The sequence below is a fragment of the Miniopterus natalensis genome, chromosome 12 (assembly GCF_054644295.1).
Source record: "Miniopterus natalensis isolate mMinNat1 chromosome 12, mMinNat1.hap1, whole genome shotgun sequence".
Classification (NCBI taxonomy): Eukaryota; Metazoa; Chordata; class Mammalia; order Chiroptera; family Miniopteridae; genus Miniopterus; species Miniopterus natalensis.
The window spans coordinates 18,267,411-18,283,238 of NC_142092.1; the positions used below are offsets into that span (position 1 = coordinate 18,267,411).

The window sequence follows — 15,828 nt, forward strand, 5'->3', positions numbered from 1 at the left end:
TCAGTTGATTTCTAGTTTCAAGGCATTGTGGTCAGACAATATGGTTGGTACCATTTCAATCTTGAATTTGTTGATGCTAGTTCTGTGACTCAGCATATTGTCTCTCCTTGAGAATGTTCCATGTGCACTGGAGAAGAATGTGTAACCTGATGTTCTAGGATGAAAGACTCTGTAAATGTCAATTACAATGGCCATTTAGTCTAGCGTTTCATTTAAGGCCGATATTTCTTAATTGGTTTTCTGTTTGGTTGATCTGTCTACAGCTGTCAATGGAGTATTAAGGTTCCCAACTATGATTGTGTTTTGATCTGTTTCTTCCTTTAGTTCTGTGAGTAGTTGCTTTATATATTGTGGTGCTCCCTGGTTGGGTCTCTATATATTAAGAAGCATTATGTTTTTTTCTTGTTTTTTTAAATATATCTTTATTGATTTCAGAGAGAGGAAAGGAGAGGGGGAGAGAGAGAGCTAGAAACATCAATGATGAGAGAGTCACTGATCGGCTGCCTCCTGCACGCCCCTGACTGGGGAATCGAGCCTGCAACTGCCCTGACCGGGAATAAATCCCGATCGCCTGGATCCTAGGTCGACACTCAACCTCTGAGCCATGCCTGGCCAGGCAGCATTATGTTTTCTTGATGTAATGTCTCCTTTATCATTATAAAGTGTCCATCTTTTTCTCTTGTTATCTTTGTTGTCTTGAAGTCTATGTTGTCAGATGTAAGTATGGCTACACCTACTTTTTGGTGGATGTTATTTGCTTGGAGCATCATTTTCCACCTTTTTACTTTGAATCTATCTTTGCCTTTGCAGCTTAGATGTGTCTCTTATAGGCAGCATATGGTTAGGTATTGTTTCTTGATCCACTCTGCTACTCTGTGCCTCTTGGTGAGTTCCAACCGTTTATATTTAGGGTAATTACTGATGTGTGAGGATTTCCTATAGCCATTTTACCTTTTGTTTTCTGGTAGCTCTGTGCCTCCATTGGTTCTCTTCCTTTGTATTTCTGTCTGTTGTTTTTGTTTGGTGGTTTTTCATACTTCTTTCCTCTGTGCCCTCTTTTATTAAGCTATGTGTTCCTGGTTTGGGGATTTTTGTGTGTGGTTACCATTAGGTTTATAAAAATTGAAGTTGCATCTATACAATAGTATTTTGTCTTCTGAGTTCCTCCTCCTTTGCCAGTTAAGACCTTTACCCCTCCCTTTTTATGTTTTTGTAGTCACAAGTTATCCCTGTTTATGCTGTAAGTTTTTTGGTGATCTTATTCATAGTGTTGTGACCTTATGTTCTTTGTTTCAAATAGAATCACTCCCTTGAGTACTTCCTGCAATGGAGGTTTTCTGGTGATAAAATCCTTCAGCTTCTGTATGTCTGGGAATGTCTTTATTTCTCCTTCCTATTTATAGGATAATTTTGCTGTATATATTATTCATGGCTCGTAATTTCTCTCTTTCAGACATTTGAATATATGGTTTCACTCTCTTCTGGCTTGTAGAGTTTCTGTTGAGAAGTCAGATGAAATTCTGGTGGGTTTTCCTTTGTAGGTCACTTCTTCCTTTTCCCTGCCTGCTTTGAGAATTTTTTCTGTATCAGTAATTTTTGGCAGTTTTAATACAATATGCCTTGGAGAGGGTCTCTTTGGATTGAGGTAACTAGGTGTTCTGTTTGCTTCTTGGATTCAAGGATCTAGTTCTTCCCATAGGTTTGGGAAGTTCTCATCCACTATATGTTTGAATAGACTCTCAATTCCCTTTTCCCTCTCTTCTTCCAGGATGCCTATTATTCTAATATTGCTTTTTCTGATGAAGGCAGATAGTTCTCGGGGGAGCTCTTTCATTTTTCTTTATGCTCAGGTCTCTCTCTTCTCCCCTCTGCATCATTTCTAGGTTCCTATCTTCAATATCACTCATTCTTTCCTTCATCTGGTTGGCTCTGTTTTCTATGCTCAGTAGCTCATTCCTAATCTCCTAAATTGCATGCTTCATTTCCAGGATTTCTGATTGGTTCTTTTTTAAAGTTTCAATCTCTTTGGTAAAGTTCATTGATTTGTTTTCTGAGTGTACTGAATTGCCTGTCTGTATTTTCTCACATCTCATTGAGTATTTTCAGAATTGCAATCTTGAAATCTCTTTCATTTATATCACATATTTCCATGTATTCCAGCTTGCTTTCTGGGGATTTTTCATTTTCTTTCTAATGATCCTCATTATCATGGTTGTTCATGGTATTTGCTACTCTCCTTTTTCTAGGCATAAATATCCTTTCTATAGCAACGTTCTCTGAAGAGGTCTTTCCACTATTTTTCAGTAGATGGCGCTGCATCACAGGGAGTTTTTACCTCTATGATTTCCCAGACTTGACCTCCGCTGGCTTATGTAAGATAGCACAGCAGCACGAGTTGGGGGTGGGGTTTGTTTTACCCTCACCTTAATGACGACCCAGACCTCCATGGAGTCCAGCCCCGAACACCAAACCCAGAGATCAGTCACAGAGGGAAGCAGCAATTCCACTGCAATAGCTCTTGGTTTACAGATAAAAATGTTCCTCGACCCGACACTGAAGCAATGGGAGGCAAGTTTTGGGAGTCCAAGGGATGCCGGGGCTCTATGGTTCCATTTCTTTGTCAGAAACACCCCCACCCAGCAGTGGGTAGCTGCACAGCAGAACTCCGAGCTCTGTCAGACATCTACAGGCTTAATTGCTGTGCTCTCTGGTTGCCCTACTGGACTGCCCCTATAGTTCTCTGTTCCTCCCAGCTGAAGAAGCGCCTGCTACTGTCAACGTCCTCTCCTGTTTCAGCACACTTAGAGCTCCTGTCTGTAGGGCTGCGCCTGAGGGCCATCCCAGCTTTCCTCCCTTTTCTCCTCCTGACTTATTCCCAGTTGCCCACCTTTAGATGTTTTGATGGGTGGGTCTTTCAGGCATGCCTCTGTATTGAGTATGGAATTCTTTGTTGAATTATAGTTGGTTAACTTTTGAAATTTCAGGGGGGGAGCCAAGGTGATCTCTCATGCTGGCATTCCTCTGACCCCTCCTAGGCTCTTTAGAAAGGGCATCTAATATTGTTTCTCCTTTTTAACCTCATTTGTATGTAAAATTTCTGGTGTGAGCACACCATTTTCCTTTCCTCTGTAGTGTTTAATACAATAGAAATAAAATAAATATTAGACTATTTTTTATTTTTTTGCTAATCATCACCCAAGGATATTTTTTCCATTGCTTTTCAGAAAGAAAGTCAGAAGGATGGGGGGAAGAGGAGAGAGAGAGAAAGAGAGAAACATCAATGTGAGACATACATGACCAGGGAGCAGGGAGTGAACCCACAACCCAGGTACATGCCCTAGACTGGGAATCAAACCAGCAAACATTTGGATGTGAAGGCCGGGGCTCTAACCACTAAGCTACACCTGCCAGGGCAGTACTGTTTTTATGTCTCCTTTCCTGTAAGACAAATTTTCAACAACTATACATATTTATTTTGTTAACTTGTATTTCTTGATGGAAATTACACCATATGTCACTTAGATATGCAACTTATACATATAATCTGAATAGAAATGAATAAATAAATTTTACTATTCATTCTTCAATATCATTTACACAATGAAGGTTTTGATTTTGATTTTATAATAAACAAATTTAAGAAGTTTTCTTTGATAAAAATTTATTTAAAAAATGAAAATTAATAACATGGAAAGGTAAACATGTTTTGTAAGTTTAAATATAATGTAAAGGTGAACATGTAATTACATGATTTTTTAATATTATAGACATGATAGATGCAAGAAAGGACAGATGAAATAAACAAATACAGATAGATAATAGATGGATGATAGATGATGTAGATAGCTAGATAGATGATAGATAGATGAAAGATGATGATAGATAGATAGATGATAGATAGATAGATGATAGATAGATGATAGATAGATAGATGGATGATAGATAGATGATAGATAGATAGATAGATGGTAGACAGATGATAGACAAGCAGTAGGGCAGAAACCTCTTAGGGACTGATAAACCTGGAACTGAAATTTTTAAAATACTCTTATTCAAAAGTACTGATGATATATCTGCTGAATAAAATTCAGTAAATTCTGTGACTAAAGCAGAAATAAGAGCCTTTGACATGACGCAACACTCATGTGCAAAGGTGATCTGGCTCTTTCGTCAACGAGGATCATTTCCAGGAGGAGGCAGGTCTCGGTCCTTGTCGCTCAGCCTTTCCTGCAGGGTCCTTGCTGAAGAGAAGGCCCTCATGACTTCCACTCTGACCACTTCCCAGGCGCAGTCGCTGTGTCCCTTCCCTTTGAGGTAGAGCCGGATGCCCTGGAAGTAGCTCTTCAAGGCCCGCGCAGGGCCCCGCGTCGCCAGGGCCGAGCCCTCCTCGGCCGTCCCCTGCCCCAGGCAGGCGTGCAGGTCCCCCAGCTGCCGGTGGAGCCCCGCGCCCAGCTGGCCCAGGAGGGTCGTGTTCCAGGCGGCAGGGGGGGGCGCTGTGAGCAAGAGGTTGAAGACCTGCTGGAGCAGCTCGTGGAGGACAGTGGCGGCCTGGGCCCCCTGCACCTCACGGCCCTCCACCATTTGCCTGGGGAATCGGAAGTCTTTTCTGTCCTTGAGACACAAGAAAGGGGACATTGTGCTCATTTGGCTCAGAAGCACTAAGTTGTCCCCGCTGAGCAGGACGTGGTGCTGAGGCAGGTGACAGCCCAGAGACCCCCCGGGGCCACAGCTGAGCAGCAGCAGGGCCGAGAGGAGAGAGAGCAGGAGGGCCATGGGCGAGCGAGGGCGCTGCTGGCCTGCTGAGCTGGGTGTCTGGTGAACAGTCTTGGAGAAAGTGACAGAACAAGGCTGGCTAAGAGATTTTTCACACAATATATCATAACAGAATGAACAAAAGTAAAAATTATAGGCGTGAATGTATGTATAGATATGTATTATAATCCTTCTTTAGAAAGTGTAATATTTGAAAGGTGTTAACAATTGAAAGAAACAGAAGAAGTCCAGAATTGCCTGGCTGAGCGTGGCTCAGCGGTTGAGCATGGACCTAAGATCCAGGCGATCGGGGTTTGATTCCCGGTCAGGGCATTTGCCCGGGTGGTGGGCTCGATCCCCAGTTGGGGGAATGTAGGAGGCAGCCGTTCAATGACTCTCTCATCATTGATGTTTCTCTCTCTCTCTCTTTCTCCCTCCCTCTTTTTTCCTCTGTCTGAAATCAATAAAGATATATATATTTTTTAAAAAAAGGTCCAGAATTGACAAGTTTTTCTCCTTTGGCTAAACTGGTTCATAAAGAAGTAGTAGAGGAGAGAAATACAAGGAACAAAAGATTAATGTCTTACAACTTATGGACAAGCAAACTAAAGCATTGGCTGGGCCATCTGAGGCAAAGATTCAAGAAATCCTCTCAAATTGATATTTCTCTCTGTGCTACATGAGAAATTCACACACCACACAAATAATTCAACTGATTCCTTTAACTTCACCACCTATTTCATCATTTTAACAATGACGTTTGCTCAGGGCCCCCAAATATACATCAGGACACTCACAGAAACAAACCTGCATACAACAGTTTTGAAGAACATAGAGCTTCCACTCAACTTTGCTCTCTCACTTTGGCTTTCTATTCAGAATAGAAGCCTTGAAGCTGAAACCACAACAGAGCCAGAGCACCTGTGCTTGGGGCCGGGCACGAAGGAGGGTGCAGGAGGGGATGGTATGAGGGGTGAATGCAGTCACTAAGCAGGACTGGGGACAGGGAGGGAGGAAGAGGAGCGGGTGCCCACATCAGCCACCAAATGCCCTGTATCTTCCCTGCTTCTCCCTACACGACCTCTCTCGGATATTTCTGCCACTGCTCCTTGCTGATGGAATAGAACTCAGTACAACCCTGACATAAGTACTGAATGTCTTCCATGTTTTCCAGGACTCTTCTCAATTCCTTGGAATTTCCAGCTTTTGATAGGCACTTTCTGACTAGTGGTGGAACTGTTCTATAGGATTTAATAGACAGGTACTATTCTGAGATAGATTTATATAGAACAAAATAAGGATTTAGGTTTTCAGAACAAAAGAACTCACGAAGTTTACTTTGATTAGAATTTAATAAATACAGAAAAATGCAATTTTAATAACATAAAAAAGTAAGCATGATTTGTAAATTATAATATGAGGTAAGGGGAAATATTGGTCATATAAATACATAAATATGATAATATGGAATAATAAATAATAAACAATAGATAAATAAATAACATCAGGGCAGGTATTGTTTAGGGACTAATGTCCCTCCCAGGAGCTAAGTTTCATAAAATCTTCTTGCTTAATACTCTGTGACTAAAGCAGAAATAAGAGCCTTTGACATGACGCAACACTCATGTGCAAAGGTGATCTGGCCCTTTGGTCAACGAGGATCATTTCCAGGAGGAGGCAGGTCTTGGTCCTTGTCGCTCAGCCTTTCCTGCAGGGTCCTTGCTGAAGAGAAGGCCTTCATGACTTCCACTCTGACCACTTCCCAGGCGCAGTCGCTGTGTCCCTTCCCTTTGAGGTAGAGCCGGATGCCCTGGAAGTAGCTCTTCAAGGCCCGCGCAGGGCCCCGCGTCGCCAGGGCCGAGCCCTCCTCGGCCGTCCCCTGCCCCAGGCAGGCGTGCAGGTCCCCCAGCTGCCGGTGGAGCCCCGCGCCCAGCTGGCCCAGGAGGGTCGTGTTCCAGGCGGCAGGGGGGGGCGCTGTGAGCAAGAGGTTGAAGACCTGCTGGAGCAGCTCGTGGAGGACAGTGGCGGCCTGGGCCCCCTGCACCTCACGGCCCTCCACCGTTTGCCTGGGGAATCGGAAGTCTTTTCTGTCCTTGAGACACAAGAAAGGGGACATTGTGCTCATTTGGCTCAGAAGCACTAAGTTGTCCCCGCTGAGCAGGACCTGGAGCTGAGGCAGGTGACAGCCCAGAGACCCCCCGAGGCCACAGCTGAGCAGCAGCAGGGCCGAGAGGAGAGAGAGCAGGAGGGCCATGGGCGAGCGAGGGCGCTGCTGGCCTGCTGAGCTGGGCGCCTGCTGAACAGTCTGGGACCTCAGGTCCTCCAGTGGCCTTCTTTCTAAGCATGGCCTTTAAATAGGAAGCATGTTTCCCTTTCTAGACTCTTCTTTCTGTTTTCCGTTCCTTTTTTTACTTTCATTTGAGTTCTCCTTGTGGTCTAAGAGGATGTCATCACTCTACACTATTGGTTTTGCCGTTGTAATTTTCACACTAGATTTCAGATGTGTCCATCCAAGAGGATACATATCGGTCAAATGAGAAAGTTCTTAGTCCTAAAAGCAGAAGTGTATGTAGGTGTGTAAATACTCCCACACGTGAACATTCTCATGTATATACTTTATTACATATATTGCTCTTCTCTATTAGCAACAAGATGTGGCCTTGAGCCCAGCTGGGTTGTCTGAGTGGTTGAGTGTCCACTTATAAAGCAGCAGGTCCTCCTTCAGTTCTTGGTATGGCACATGCCCTGGCTGTGGGCTCCGTCCCAGCAAGGGGCCTGCAGGAGGCAGCAGATCAAGGATCCTCTTATCATTGAAGTTTCTCTCTCTCTCTCACTCTCCCTTCCACTCTGAAATCTATCATCTATCTATCTATCTATCTATCTATCTATCTATCTATCTATCTATCTATCTATCATCTATCTATCTATCTATCTATCTATCTATCTATCTATCTATCTATCTATCTATCTATCTATCTATAATAAAGGCAGTTGGCTTGAATGTGGGCAACATTTGTGGCCTGCTTCCTTTACATATGGAGCCAGGCTCCCTCAGCCCTGGGTGTGTATTTTGTCAGGAACTTATCGGACCATGTATGGTAAATAAGCTCCTTAGAACCAAGGACTGGGTTTTGTTTACTGTTTCATTCACAGCAGAGGCTGAGATTTGAAGTGAACCAGTGTCTGGGATGTTTCTGTCCCCTCTGGATCTCATTCATGCAGGTCTATGTGTTTATGTGTCAGGGGGCCACTAGGTCAGGACTTCTATCCACAGTGCCACTTCTTTCCAGCGTTTTGTAACTGGTCCTTCAGGTTCCTCAGACTGTGCCAGTCTCCACAGCAGGAATCTTCTTTCTTGGCTGGTGATGCCCTTGGGGAGATTCTAATATCAAGATAAGTTTTCCCAGCACCACCTCATTCACAAGTTTGATACGAGCTCTAGTAACCGCTTTCCTCTCAAATCACAGAGTGTCCGCAATGGAAACACTCCTGGACTCACTCCCAGAGGGCAAGCTGACCCCATTGTGAGGTCTTTATGCTTCCCTCGAAGTGGAGAGGCTTGTGTCTTTGCTGCAAAACAGTCTGTCAGGCTCCTAGCCCTGCTCCCTGAAGTGTTTGTGTGAAGGACCCTGGTTCTCAGTGGTGGCCTCCTGCTCTCGGAGCCATTACCCAGGTAGCAGGAAATCTATAGACCTAAACGCTGAGAGAAAAAGTTTATTTTGTCTTTGTAGGTAGAGGAATTAGTGATCCAATTGCATGTATTTTACCTTTAGTAGGCCAATCATTTTTATTTGGCCAGTACAAGTTTCATTGTTCAATTCTTTACCTAAATTATTGAAAACATGCTCAAAGTTTCTCAGCTGGTCACAGGAGATTCAGTGACATCCCTCAGTGGAAACTTTTAGTAGAGAAAGTGGTGAACTCCAGCTGTTCATCGAGTCTGTGAGTTTCCTGGGGCTTCTCTGTTGGTCCATCTCTGCCCCATGCTCAGAGTGGAGGGCAGTGAGGCCCAGGCTGCTAGGTCAGGGAGAAAGAGCCTCCTTTCCCCTCCTGACTCGCTGTGTTTCATTTTAATTTCAGTGACAGCATAGTTCCTCAGAGAGGTCTTCTGGTTGTGGTCTGTCTTGCTCCTCTGGCATTACTTCCTCCTTCATCCTGAGGCTCATACGAAGGGACGGAAAAGAAAGGCAGAGGCGCTTCACTGTTTTTCTCTAAGTTTTCAAGATTTCAGATTTTTCAGTTCAACTTTCCCAGGAAGCAAAACTGGCAGTTGTTTGTGGGGGGAAATAAAACAAATATAATCCTGGATGTCACAGAAGTGAAAGAAGGGAAGGGACCTGTGTGCTGGCAAAATGACCAAGTGTAAGTTGGCAAAATTCACTGTGGCCCACTTGAGGCCCCGGTGCCATGGCAGAGGGAAGGACGGAGGCCAGTGCTGAGCCCCCAAAGGCAGGAACCGGCTGCCTGGGCCAGAGGCTCCAAGAGGCCCCCTGGTCAGCGACCAGCCCCTCATTTCCCTTTCATTTAATCCTCATGGCACCAGTTCTGAGGACAGAAGGGAAGAGTCCCAGCCACCAACTCTCAAGGCACTGGCAACCCCGACCCTCAAGGCGGATATTAACCCTGGCCTGAGGGCTTCATCTAGTTGATAAATCCCCTCAGGCAATGAAAAGATTACCTCGAGGAATCCAGAATTAAGGAAAATGGAGCTTGATGATGCTAAAGTGTTCTGTTCTTCATCTAAATAATAATGATGAAAGTATTTGAAATAACAAAACCAAAATTTATTGAATGCTAACTATGAACTAGCGACCTTCCTAAGATCATTGAAATGATGAAATGAACCTTCTCAATAACCCTATTTGGATTGTGTTCATTTATGCCACTGTTTGGAGGGCACTATAAATCTGGAAGCTCAAGTATTGTGAAGGTACCAAATATATCAAGTGAAATTAGAATATCTTGGGAAACATTTTCCTCCCAAAAATTGTGTGGAAGGGAAATATTTTGATTTAGTTATATTTTTCAGCCTTATGAAGGAATTGTCGCAGACTAGTATTCTCATTGCAATTTCGTTGTCTGTGCATCCTAAAGAGGTTGTGATGTTCATGACCTTGATGCTGTCTACACTGTGAAGTATGTGTTTACCCAGGAAGAAGACAAATCAGGTTAAAAACAGAAGAATGCTTGCCAGATCTCTCTAATCTGGAAAATGAAGATTATAGTAATGATTCTAGAAACAGTGTGATAAAAGGAGAAATTAGGCAAACAAATGATTAAAGCCCACCTCTCTGAAATGCTATAATCGATATTAATTAGATTTAAGATAAAGGATCTGTCTGACAGGAATATGGTGGAAAGAAGTTTTTCACAAACAGTTCTAGGATGGCTAGTTCCACATCAAAGAAGAAATCAATGTCAAATCTCATCTCATAGCACAGGCCATAATAAAATCTTGATGGCATGAAGAGTTGACAGCCAGATTAGAGTTTTGAAACTTTTCTGTTAATCCTCACCTGAGATTTCCGGCATTTAACATTTAATCAGTAGACTTTGCATAAAGCACATTACCCTCCCTAAAGCGGTGGGCCTCATCCTAGTAGATGAGCTTAGTAGAAAAAGACTGACCACACAAGATAAGAAGTTCTGCCAACCTACTGACTATGAACTTGAAATGCAACTCTAATTCTTTGGAGGGTTTCCAAGCTCTTGGCCCTGGTTTTGGAAATTGCCAACTAATATAGTCTTGCCAAGTGATGCCAAGCATTGTCCATCTCCTAAATCATTCCTCCCCTCTCCCCGCAGCCTGAGGGAAAGACAAGGCAGCAAAGACCAAAACCTGTGCAAATTTAACTGAGGGCCTGGGCAAGCCCCAAGTGCAGAGCAGCAAATCCAAATGTTGACCATGAACCCAAAGGAGAGATGTGAGACCCCTGCCCACGTGCAGGCCCTCCCTGCCACCTTAGCAGTTCACACATCCTTCCTGGTGAAACACCTCAATGAAAATATTGTGCTGGTTATAGAAATTCCTTTCAAATTATGCCAAAATTGATACATTAGACTAAATAAAATGTCACTAGCTCTCAAGTAATGACGATACTATGCATTCACATTCCTTAGCTTAAATCAAATTTTGCTCTTCTGCTACCAAGGCAGAGTTTTTACTACTGAGTGAAAAAAATGTCAGGATCATTGTTCAGCAATATTCAATGAGAGTATTGTTCTATTTGATAATAGCTGATGTCCGATATGAGGAATAAATCTGTGGAACTAAAACTGCAGTATGGAGAGTTGTTTAATATTTCATGACATTTTCCTGCTTACCACGGAGTTCCATTCCTGGATCTGCAGGCCGCTCTGCCGGCCCCTAGAGGGCCATAGTGTGTGGAGGGGGGTTCACGGGGATGCTCCGGGCTGCAGAGCGGGTGTTAGGTAGAGAACACGTTTCCCTGTCCCTTTAACTGCCCAGTGCCAGGAACTCTTTCTCTTTGTGTAGACAAAGGGTAAGGAAACAGGCTCCCGACGCCATTAGAATCTACTGTTGCGGAGAAGCAGGCTTTTTGTAGCGCGAGGGGACACCCCCAGGAAGCAGTAGGGTTTCTGTCGAGAGCAGAAGCCTCCCCTCCACTGGGTTGGTGCCCCTTGCTGCGCGTGGCCACCAGGGGGCCGTCTTTCCCTGGGGGGAATTGCATTTGCCCTCCACAAACTGGATCTGGCTTCCCGTTTCCTTTGGCTGCAGGTTGAATTACATCATATCCCACCGACACTAAGGAAGGTTTCTCTTGCAGATGTTTCTGCAAAACCTGGAAATGTTCTTTAACTTTTGCTTTCTGCTTGAGATGTTCTGCTTTTTATGGAAACCTTGAAGCGGAGACCACACCGGAACAGAAAGCGGTTGTGCGAGGAGGCGCAGAGGGGAAGAGAGTAAATGACAGGGTGTGTGGGGATTTGAACCCGGAGAGGAAGGAAGCCGGTGTGACGGGGCAAGTGGTCTGGATTGCTGCGAGGGAGAGGGACCGAGGGGTTGTCCCAGGGACAGAATCATCAAAAGTCATGTTCTTCTGCCCTTTATCTAGGTATTTATTTCCCTCTCTTGGATATTAATACAAGCCACCAATTCAACGTGGAAAAAATAAGACACCTCTGAAATGAACTACAATTTTTCAGTCTTCTCTAGAATTCATGACCAATTTCTGTGTGTGTGTGTGTGTGTGTGTGTTTGGCTGCCTCCTTTGAGAGGTCCGTTACTGACCTGAAACAGGTCCTAAGAATTTTTTATAATGGGTAAATGAATAGTGCCATCTATTCTGGGGTTTTTTAAGTACTCTGTTTTTATGGATCTCTCCGAGAGGAAGGAAGAGAAGGAGAGAGAAATGTCAGTGATGAGAGAGGGTCATTGCTCAGCTGCCTCCGGCATGGTATCTGTGAGCCAGAAACAAGGGCATGGGCCTGAGCAGGAATCCAACTGAGATCTGCTGCATCACGGGGGACGCTTGACCACGGGGCCACGCAGGCCCGGCTGCCGCCGCTCATGAACCAAGGTGCGCCATCCAGCTTGGCGTTCCTCTGTCAATAAACACTAACAGTTTACGGGGGACAAAATAGAATATACACAAAGAAGGCTACATGGCTAAGCATAAAGAACATGTTTTTTAAAATAACACAATATAAAGGTACCCGTGCCTGATATTATATGAGCAAAACCAATGGAAATCTCATGAATAAATAAATACATAAGTAAGTAATAAGGAAAGAAATAATGGAGGTATGAACACACATCAGCATGGGCCTCTGTGAGTCACTAGGGCCTGCAGAGTTGAACCTGATGTGAAATAATATTCCTGAAAATGTAACAAATTGATCTATCTGGCCTTTATTTATATCTGTGTTTTATGCCTACAAGAAGAAAGTGTAAGTAAAATTTAGTCATTTTATTCAGTAAAGGATTAAGAATGGATAAATTAAATGTTAAGCTACAATTACATTTAAAAGTTACTGTCAGTTAATTTAATATCATTAAAATGTCAATTTAATTGACATTGGATTTAATTCTTTTAAAATATGTTTTTCTTGACTTGAGGGAGAGAGGAAGGGACAGGGATAGAGAGAGGACCATGGATGAGAGAGGCTGCCTCTGGCACGCCCCCTACTGGGGGTCAATCCCACAACCCGGGCATGTGTCCCGGCGGAAAATCGAGCCAGAGGCCTCTTGGTTTACGGCTCAATGCTCAACCACTGAGCCACACTGGCTGGGCTCGATCATTTTAATTCAAGTTACTTTAACTTTCTACATAATTTTGAAGAGCAACTTTTAATGTCATATATATTGCTTATAGAAATGGTAATGTATCCAATTATGTATTCAAATAAAAAATTTTATAACACTTCATAATAATACAAGTGTATAGAAAAAATTTAAAATCACTTGCACTGTTAAACACCATTGAAAACTTAGATTATTATTATCACTTTTTTGTTAACTCTCACCTGAGGGTATTTTTTTCCATGGATCTATAGGGGAGAGGGGAAGGGAGGGAGGAAGGGAGAGTGTGAGGGGAAGAGAAAAACAGAGAGGAAGAGACAGAGAGAGAGAGGAGAGAGTGAAACATCTATGTGAGAGAGAAGCGCCGATTTGTTGGCTCCCCCACACACCCTGACCTGAGCCTTGGCTCAGGCCTGCAGCCCGGGCACCTGCTTCCGACAGGGAACCCTGCCAGTGCTCTAACCACTGAGGGACACCAGCCAGGGGAAAACTTAAATTGTTTTTTAACATTTGTTTTTAAGTACTTCACTTGTGTTTCATTATTTTTTAAACATTTTCTTTATTCATTATTTATATGTTTGTTTGTTTAATTATTTATTTATTATATTTTTTCCATCACTTATTTCCCCTAATTCACTTTTAATTTTACTTCGTACAAGAAAATAATCTTTAACTTCACCAGCTGCCAGATATTCATCTGGATATTGTCAACAACTTTTCTGCTTACCATTTGCCACTATTATTGCTGTGTTGAATGACTTTAGTAGAACTAAATAATAAAATTATTTGCAGTGGAGAGAAAGTCCTCCAATGAGCTATCAGGTCTCCATAGGTTTGTAGCACTGATCTTGCATATATTTTGTGTGTCTTCCCTGAACTCAGTGCTAAGCCTTCCAATATGATAGGCAAGAAAATCCAAAGAGAAAAATGAACGCTAAGGAATTTGATTTTGTTACATAGGGTTGAGTTCTGGGGCACCAAGAACCATTGTGGTACCTATGATATCAAACACATTGGTTGGTTGTTTTCACCAAAAGTCCTTTAGTGCAAACAGGGTGAAGATGAAGAGTGGGTTCATTCACTAAGGGTGTCTCCTGATCCACTGAGCACCAGATCAGGGTCTATTTCTCAGCTTCTTTGCACTTAACGCATTTCATGAGAATAGTTTCAGACCAGCTTACAGGAGCATACGTGATATTGCCCTGCTCACTCCTGGCCTCCAACACATCCCATGTGTTCTACCATAATTTCTTTCTTTACAACCGAGTGGAATAGACTCAGGGTCTCAGAGAAATTGGATGTCCCACTACGAATATGGAAAGGTTTCAAAAGTAAACGAACCCATGACCGTCAATCGCTGCCTGCACAAGAGCCAAACGGAAGAGTCACCTGCTCAGGAATGCTTGCCTAGTGCTCCCATACAAAGGACACCTAAAGTCTATAATGATTGAAGTCTGGATAGTTTTCTTTTTATCAGAACAGCCAGCAGCAACTTAACTGACAAATGTCTTTAAGAAAACACTAAACTGAAGAATCCACTAAAAAAAAAAAAAAAAATGGGACCTCACCCTTTGGAAAAAGCAAATAGCCCCCACCAAATTTAAACCCCTAAAGAAATTACATCCTAAAAGTGTTTCCTGAAGGTTGTAGCTCATGAACTCCTCTCTAAATACAATTTTGTAAGTTGGTGATGTACAAGATGGTTTTAAAAGAACCCCACGCTTTTGGTTTCAGCTGTGTCTCAGCTGGTGCCCAAATGCCAGCTGATTGTTTGGGGACCTAGCAAACAATGCAACTGAATAGAGAGAGTCACCAGTATAGCTTTCTTCCTCATTTATTGAACTTTCTCAAAGTAATATTCTAGGATGATAATGCGTATTTTAATCTCGATCCTAACGATCTCCCAGGCACAGCCACTGTATTTCTTTTCCTTCAGGTATTTACGGATTCTTCGGAAGTAATCCTGGACAGGCAGCTGAAAATCGGAACAAACCCGGTCTTCCTGCGTCTCGGAGAGGCGGTCCAGGTGGTGATGGAGGCTGAGGAAGAGGTCGGAGAGGAGGGTGCTGTTCCAGGGAGCGTGGCTCTGCTCTGAGACGAAGAGGTTGAAGGTCTGCTGCAGCATCAGTTGGGTCAAACAGGTGTATTGTGTCTTCGACATTTCGGTGATAATCCGCTTTTCCCAAGGAAACTTGAAGTCCCTTCTGTCATTCAGGCATTGGTGGGGAGCGATATTTTTCATCTGTCTCAAAGCACTGACGATTCCCCAGTTGTCTAGGCCACGGATCCAAAGTTGGTCCCCGTCCAGAGCGCAAGCGGGGACCGAGCAGAGCATCGCTCCAGCCACCAGCCACAAATACATCTCGGCCAAGGGGAATTCCCGTGAGTCAGGGCACGGCCGCCAGGGGGCGCGTGGGCACGAGGGGCGCCAACTGTCTTGGCCGGTGCCCCGGAGCGCGCGGTTCTCCGACTGGCCGCCAGAGGGCGCGCAGGCGGCCTTGAGTGAGGCTGCCGCTGGGAAACGCAGACGCGGGAGCGCGCGGGGCGGTCGGGTGGCGGCGCGCAAAGGCCCGGGCCGCGCGCGCAGCAGCTTCGCGCGGCTTTAATAGCGAGCCGAGCACCGGCCGTTCCTCCGCTCCGACTGCGGAGAACGGAGCCCGGCCTGCGCCTGGCCGGAGCCCTGAGCCTCGGGAACGGAGCGCGGGACCTCGCCTTGGCTTTGCCTTCCCCGGACTCTGGGGCTTTCCTTTCGCCCAGAAACCGCAGCGAGGACATTTTTTACCAAGAATCCGCGTGCCGAGGGGACTGGAGAA

At 44.3% G+C, this 15,828-nt stretch overlaps 3 protein-coding genes across 3 annotated transcripts; all 3 read right to left on the reverse strand.

Annotated features, from left to right (window-relative positions):
• Positions 1–4,170: 4,170 nt before the first annotated feature.
• Positions 4,171–4,773, reverse strand: LOC107541196 (interferon omega-1-like). Its single transcript, XM_087823158.1, has one exon. The coding sequence runs from the start codon at positions 4,771–4,773 to the stop codon at positions 4,171–4,173; it is 603 nt and encodes a 200-aa protein (XP_087679284.1).
• A 1,630-nt stretch (positions 4,774–6,403) lies between these two features.
• LOC148091781 (interferon omega-1-like) lies at positions 6,404–7,006 on the reverse strand. The gene has a single exon (XM_087823159.1). It carries the CDS (start codon positions 7,004–7,006, stop codon positions 6,404–6,406), a length of 603 nt encoding a protein of 200 aa, XP_087679285.1.
• A 7,843-nt stretch (positions 7,007–14,849) lies between these two features.
• Positions 14,850–15,377, reverse strand: LOC107541197 (interferon omega-1-like). The gene has a single exon (XM_016218193.2). The coding sequence runs from the start codon at positions 15,375–15,377 to the stop codon at positions 14,850–14,852; it is 528 nt and encodes a 175-aa protein (XP_016073679.2).
• Between the last annotated feature and the right edge of the window lie 451 nt (positions 15,378–15,828).

Coding starts and splice junctions, on each gene's coding strand:
- LOC107541196 (XM_087823158.1), bottom strand. CDS start 4,773: ATGGCCCTCCTGCTCTCTCTCCTCTCGGCCCTGCTGCTGCTCAGCTGT.
- LOC148091781 (XM_087823159.1), bottom strand. CDS start 7,006: ATGGCCCTCCTGCTCTCTCTCCTCTCGGCCCTGCTGCTGCTCAGCTGT.
- LOC107541197 (XM_016218193.2), bottom strand. CDS start 15,377: ATGTATTTGTGGCTGGTGGCTGGAGCGATGCTCTGCTCGGTCCCCGCT.